This window comes from Diadema antillarum, unplaced genomic scaffold (assembly GCF_040938485.1).
Source record: "Diadema antillarum isolate AM-2024a unplaced genomic scaffold, OU_Dant_1.0 seq00000162_RagTag, whole genome shotgun sequence".
Lineage (NCBI taxonomy): Eukaryota > Metazoa > Echinodermata > Echinoidea > Diadematoida > Diadematidae > Diadema > Diadema antillarum.
The window spans coordinates 637,751-644,589 of record NW_027271233.1 but is presented as its reverse complement, the minus strand read 5'-3'; the positions used below and the strand labels follow the sequence as shown (position 1 = coordinate 644,589).

The 6,839-nt window shown below is 38.4% G+C and overlaps 1 protein-coding gene across 1 annotated transcript; it reads left to right on the top strand.

Moving 5' to 3' along the window:
• Positions 1-279: 279 nt before the first annotated feature.
• Positions 280-4,201, top strand: LOC139728050 (large ribosomal subunit protein mL53-like). The gene is made up of 3 exons (XM_071639015.1): positions 280-374; positions 2,562-2,674; positions 4,089-4,201. Exons 1-3 carry the CDS (start codon positions 280-282, stop codon positions 4,199-4,201), a joined length of 321 nt encoding a protein of 106 aa, XP_071495116.1.
• Positions 4,202-6,839: the final 2,638 nt, after the last annotated feature.

The following is a 6,839-nucleotide window of genomic DNA, read 5'->3' as shown; positions in this document are numbered from 1 at the left end:
CCTAATACCAATAAAATGGGTAGGTCACCTCCTTGTGATCATCAATATCTTATAGAGTGCTTAGAAATAATTTTCAAAGGGCCATAGAATGGTTATGAAGGATTACTAGCAGGCCTTCAAGTATACAATAATGTCTCTACGAGACTATGAGGCCCCAGTCCCCCCCCCCCCCCCGAAAAACAAAAAACGAAAAACAAAAAAGAAAAAACAAAAATGTGCCTACACCACACTCGGCGCGAGAGGGCTCACATTGTAGTCCTGTTGTGATCCATGATCAAAATGGCAGCCCCCTTGGCAGAACTTATGACACTTCGATTCGTAAAGCAAGTGACCGTTGAATTCTGTCCATGGGAACGCAATGTCCAATCAGCTAGGTAAGAAATAACGTGGCAACCTTTGATGCTTCTATGGCGTTGAAATCTGTGGGGTTTACATGATAATGGACGTTACGTCGTTAGCATCATCATCGTACAAATATTCAATGAGAGTTCTAAAAATTATAGTCCCACGCCTTACAATTAGTGTTACCACTAAAGTTCCAGTGTCGTGATAACCCTCGGCCTCGCCTCGTCATAGAATTTTGTAGTAAGCAAAATCTCCCTCCATGTGATTGGTATTGACTGACCACAGCAGGCTTGCTAGAAAAGAATTCCCTGTCTGTGAATATGGTGCATTGAGGCATACATGAACATGATGAATGCTGAAACTTTGTTACATTGACACAGAAAAAAAAGAAAGCTCAATTTAATGAAAGGAAGGAGAAAAAGACAGCGTAAAACAGAAGGATATACAATGTAGGTCTACAAAGTGTAAGTGGACTGACATAATATACGTACGTATGTAGACGCCTAATATTTAGAGAGAGATAGATGAAGGGAGTGAGAGATACATAAAAAAAAAAAAAAAAAATGAGGGAAAGATGGTGGAGCTATTTTTGGAGGTCAAAGGGGACATTTAGTAAAAAAGACCTGCCAGAAAAAAGTGTAGGGTCTATTTGAATTTTAACTATTATGCAGACCACGAACAGTGCATCGCGTAACAGATTGGCAATATAAAACATGTTCATTGATGCCTCACGTGTAACATCAAAAGGAATATTCTTAAAGTTATGATTAAAAAAATAATCTGATTTTTTAATCATTTTTAAAAATCAAACCTGTTGTACTTGTAGTGAGGTAAAATGAAATCTTTTCAGATAAAGCTTCTACTTCCCCTGTGCGATCACATTTGAAGATTCTCCAGCTCGATGCGAGGCAAATTGCGTGTTGGACATCACTTGTTACCACAGTGCAGTCCGTCCACCGAGCACTGCATGTGTGTGTGCACACATGTACATGTACATGTATGAACATACACAAAATGTGCTAGAGAATGCACTGTATGTATCATCATGATGTAGCACGTGTTAGGCAATCTGATGATGCAATTGGCTCTTTACTAGGAAATTCCCGATCTTCTTCACACGCACTCACATAATGTACAATGTACTTACAGTTTGTATGTAGATTACAACATGCATCACACAGAGCATGCATTAAACAGAAACATGTTTGAACCGCCCAAATACAACACACACTTACCAGAACCACATTCATGTGCCGGTTCACAAACGATCAGGACACAATCACATGCAACCTGTTTACCAAAAATGTGAACATTCAGTAAGAAACACATTCTATATCGTATTTCATTGGTGAAAAACATCTTTTCACAGGTGAGTGATTCTCTCACACACATTTCCAGGTTATTAGTATCAATTGAAATTTTATCTGTAATCCCACATGTACAAATTAGTGTCTTTATGATATGCTTTTTTATGTTTACTGATATAACAAGATACATGTATCTGCTAAAATAAGGAAAATTGCTCGGTCCCTATCTTCTCGGTCAATCAAGTTTCCTTGTACTAGAAATCTATGACCTTTCATTTTCATTGTATATTTGACATCATACAATTGCAATCCAATGTCATGCCATATGTTGATACCCAGTATCCAAATACTTGTGTATCTTTCAACAGGATGGATGTGTCTTCTTACAATGTATTGGCCAAATTAAAATTCTTATAATTGGATGATGTTCATGTCACTGCTTTTTAATGGAAGGTGCAAGTCTGTATTGGAAATGGAATTGTGTGTAACGAAACGGAGTTGGATTAGGAAAGCATAAAGAAATCCACTTCCCTAGCTGTGAAGGGCAGAATTTGCTACAGTGGCAGGATTAGTATGGCTTTGCCTTCTGTCATTCGCACTGTATTGCATGCAGAGAATAAAGTAAAAATATCTTTCAAGGAGAATGCATGTTCCAGATCAAAGTTTACATGATCAGTCTGAGGCAACAATCACTTCAAATTACAGCAGACAATTTTCCTGCTATCATGCTGCAATGTGTTACATAGTCATGAATGCATTTTTAATAATATGACACATCTACGTACATGTACAAAATTGTGTCATATTAGTAGTACAGTAATTCGTAGTGTTCAGGCAGCTAGAAAAGGGTTGACTGTGTGACTGTTTTCTTTTTTTGTTTGTTTGTTTTTTCACTTTGTTTGGATATAGGCAATTCCTGTCTTACCTCGGTAACAGTACGATGAGGAGGACCAATCCAAAGTGCATCATAAAAACAAATGTGAAACATGACGGCACTCCACCAACTGTCCATGTCAACTTTGGTAAGTGTGCAAGACCGTGTTGGACTAAGTACAGTATGTCTTATGAGAATACAGACAATTAATAGTTTAATGTAACTTACTTCGATTTATTCAATTTTTTTTTTTAAACTGAATTCTTTGTAGGCTATGGAAATGCCTACATACTTGTTAATACCAGCACAGTCTTGAGGAAACTTTTTTTTCCCCTTTTCCATGTGATTTTGGCATTTTGTTATTGAACTGTGTAGGCATGATTTGCCTTCACTGTTGGACAAAGTTATTCCGTGAGGGGCTGGGATGGGGGGGGGGGGGGGGAATCATCGTTTCTGTCGAGTAATTATGAGGTGGGGAAACGGCTGTCTGTCATGGCCATAGCAGGGGAGCACGCAGGATCTTTCAAAAGGGGATGATCACTGTAGGCATGATGATGTGATTTTTGCTAAAATTGTTTTCTCTCCTTTAGAGAAGCCTGTTACACTGATTTTTTCTACGTCATGCGTGACTCATCCTGATAATGATATAGAAGAGGGGAAAATGTTGCAGACAGAGGAGGAGAAGATACCTTTGTTGTTATTTATCAGCAACACAATTACACATTACTATGCCATTGTATTCCAGTTCGTCAATAAGTGTATAGGAAAGTGTATGTTTGTATGCGTGTTTAAAAACATGTCTGTGTGTGTGTGTGTGTTGTAGCGTGTTTTTATTCAACTTTTCTGGCGTAATATCTTACCATTTTCATGATTACAATGCTATATTTTGTCACGTAATGAGGTTAAATCATTTTGGGAATTGTGAATCTTATTTCAGTTGTGGATAAACAAACCTTAGTTCATTTTGGGGATTACATTGTACTGTACTATCCTTTGGAAAAGTGAACCTTTTTTCCATTTTAGGAATAACAAACCTTCGGAACAAGAACCATCGGAATAACACACCTTGTTTCATTTTCAAATTAACGAAATATTAGTTTATGCACATAATTGAAATATTTTACTATTAACATGAAAAGTTAAACAGATGTATGTTGGACATCAAGCAGAAGAATCGACACACGCGCACACAGATGTACACACACAGATGATATTGATGATGATAAAAGATCATGTAATTGCGCTTAGTGCAGCAACTCTGAGTGTTTATAACATTTCACCCCTTGTGTATCGCAAAAAAAAAAAAAAAAACTCAAACAGAAAACAAACAAATAAACAAACAAACAAACAAGCAAACAAACAAAAAACATAACAAAACCAAGATTTTCCCTTTTAATGCCTATGAGGCAAATGCGCATGAATTTCACACACACCTATGGACAGGATATTAATGATGCATCCACTGGGTTTGGATCAGTATGATGCTGTTAGTGATTGCACACTTTCTTTTGACCGTTGATTTTTGCACATTCTCTACTTTCTTCTCTTCCATGCCACTGTAGCGGACGGTCAGAACCTACTCTTCAAGACGTCCCATCTCACCCTGTCGGAGCTGGCCCAGAAGTTTGCCCAGGTCAATGAGGTCAAGCTGAAAGAAGAGGCGGCCGCCAGCTAGCACCGTGCAGAGTCTCCATCTACCTCCGTCTGTGATTGAACTTTTTTACCTCCGCCAAGGGAGGAGGTTATGTTTTCGTTACCGTTGGTTTGTTAGTTTGTCCGTGTGCAAAATAACTCAAAAAGTAGTGAACGGATTGGGATGAAACTTGCAGGAAAGGTTGAGAATGACACAAGTACCAAACGATTAACTTTTGGTAGTGATCTGAGAATTTTTGGGGAATTTATGAAGAATTTTTGACATTTTGGCAGGTAGGGTCAATGAACTTGGGAGTTCAGGCTGCGCGCCTTTGAGGTTTGCCTGCGCGCATTTGAGGTTTGCCTGCGCGCACTAAAGTGCGTGCTCTAGTTTCTGCTGGGGTGAGGCGCGCCGTGCAGCTGAGTGTTTATGACGTAACAAAGGCTTCTATATTGGGAAATCTGGCAACTTTCAGCACACAATGCTATAAGTACGCGTCGTATGGGTGGAAATCTCTACGGAAGAACAAGATCAGTGGTGAAAATGATTTGCATGCTTGGCGGAGGTCTGCGCTCTCAGAGTGCTTTTCTAGTTTTGGATTCATTCATTTATATTATCATTATCATTTTTTTGTTGTTGTTGGGGGGGGGGGGGGGGGGCGGAGGTTGGAGGAAGAAGGACGTGAGTTAGCCAGGATTACATTCAATCGATCTCCCTGACACGTGGCGTCATAGACAGTGAAGTACAGTGTACATGTTGTAAACGCAGGTGGAGATACGACTATTTGGTCACTGCTCGTAAACTGTTAGGTATCACATCCTTCTGCCTCATTCTGGAGATGGTTGGGATGGTTAAGACTCAATGGTGCACTTCTTCCGTCTTTAATCATGTTTCCTTTGAGAGGTGAAAGACACGAACAATCACACGTCTTGCCCATGAGACAGAGTTTATTCATGATAAAGGAAAGTTTTAATACCGACCTATTTATAGTGTGCATCAGGCGGAGTTTATGCTTGTAACGGTCATGGTTCCATCGAAGTAGTGACTAACACACATACATGTGAAAGCCCGGACAGCATTTGCGATAATGTACGTTGTATAATTTTGTGCAAAGACAACTGCCAATAGTGATTAATTTCACAGGCATTGCAGATATAAAACTATAATGGTCTGCAATAGAGTAGGACCCTCATGCACAAACCGTTTTTTTTTTCTTTGTTTATTTTTTGTTCTATTTTTTTAAACAGTTTTATGTGGTGCAATTGTGAACAATGGCCAAATACACTGCGCTATGAAGGGATTTCCCAATCAAATTGACTTGTAGTATCAACAGTGCGCTCCCGTCATAACGATATTCCACTTACAACGAAGACAAAAATTCAGGCTACAACATTATCCACTCTATGTATTCTTATTATTTATTTGTTGGGTTATAAAGAAATTTCGATATAACGAAAGAAAAATGGTGGTCTCGAGGACTTTGTTATAATGAGAGTTTAATGTATGGATGGCTGGAGAGAGAACTAATGGTAAGCGAAACAGCCAAGGGTAATAACCATCAACCCTTGACGGTTTTCATCAGTTGTAATGACCCTCTTTTTTCATGCAACTGGCCTATTTACTCTTCAGACTAATTACACATATATGGATATGTGATACAGTCTATTTTGAACGTTATTGTCGTTGATGTACAGGTTACTAAAAATCATGGGTTTTACTTGATTCTTGTTTTTACTTCTTACGACTTTGTGCTTTCATTGAACAACTTTTGAACCTAGGTCAAAGAGGTATCTTTCACCTATTTTTAGTCGACACCACGTACCCGTGATACCTGAATGGAAAAACCAAAACAAACTTTGTGTGCCCAATAGAGAACATTTAATTTTGATATTGGAACCTGTGATGAGCTTCGTGAAATTGAGTTTTAGATTCCGATAAAGCAGTGAGCACGAAATGAAGAAACCTACATTTCATGCAGTACATTTAATAAATTGTACATAAAATATTTGTCATGTACACAATAATGTGTTTGGCCTGTGTAGGCCTACTGCATGCTGAGTCATGTAATGTACTTTTTGTTGTGCTATTACAGTGTCCTTGACTTGAGCCTGTATTACAATAAGGAATTAAAAGAATAAAATGTGAAATGGAAATGAGCGAAAATGATTTTTTTTTTCTCCATTTTTTCAATCTGAATGTAGTGCGTGCAGATAATGAAAGTGATGCACTAGTACGTCGTAATTCATGCAAGTTTAAATGTTTTTGTTGTGGCAGTTATACAGATGTTGTCACACCAGCTGTTACATTTTCTTCCTTCTTCGTAACCGTACATACGATGTTTTGTTTGGCAAACAGTTGGTGGAGGACGTAACTAGCTGTAATGAATTAGGGGCTAACTACACATTGTATCTTCCAAAGTTTGCAAGGATTAATCCTAGGACCATATATCGCATGACGAAATTCCTTTTCATGGAAAGTGAGCCGTGCTTCCTTTCTGCTTACATGTGTATAAGCTATGAAAGTACAATGTGTGAGTGTGTGTGTGTGTGTTGTGTGTGTGTTTGCGTGTGTGTGTCTGTTTGTGTATGTATCTCGTACAAAAAACAGACAAAAACAAGCAAGTGAGAGAAATAACAGTCTTTGCACCATTAAAAAATTGTGAACATGTCGGTTTTCTCCC

What these genes read in the sequence shown, in the direction of transcription:
- LOC139728050 (XM_071639015.1), top strand. Translation starts at nt 280, where the DNA reads ATGGCAGCCCCCTTGGCAGAACTTATGACACTTCGATTCGTAAAGCAA. An exon ending in CGCAATGTCCAATCAGCTAG is followed by an intron (nt 375 to 2,561) that starts GTAAGAAATAAC and finishes GTTTGGATATAG; the next exon opens with GCAATTCCTGTCTTACCTCG. An exon ending in AACTGTCCATGTCAACTTTG is followed by an intron (nt 2,675 to 4,088) that starts GTAAGTGTGCAA and finishes ATGCCACTGTAG; the next exon opens with CGGACGGTCAGAACCTACTC.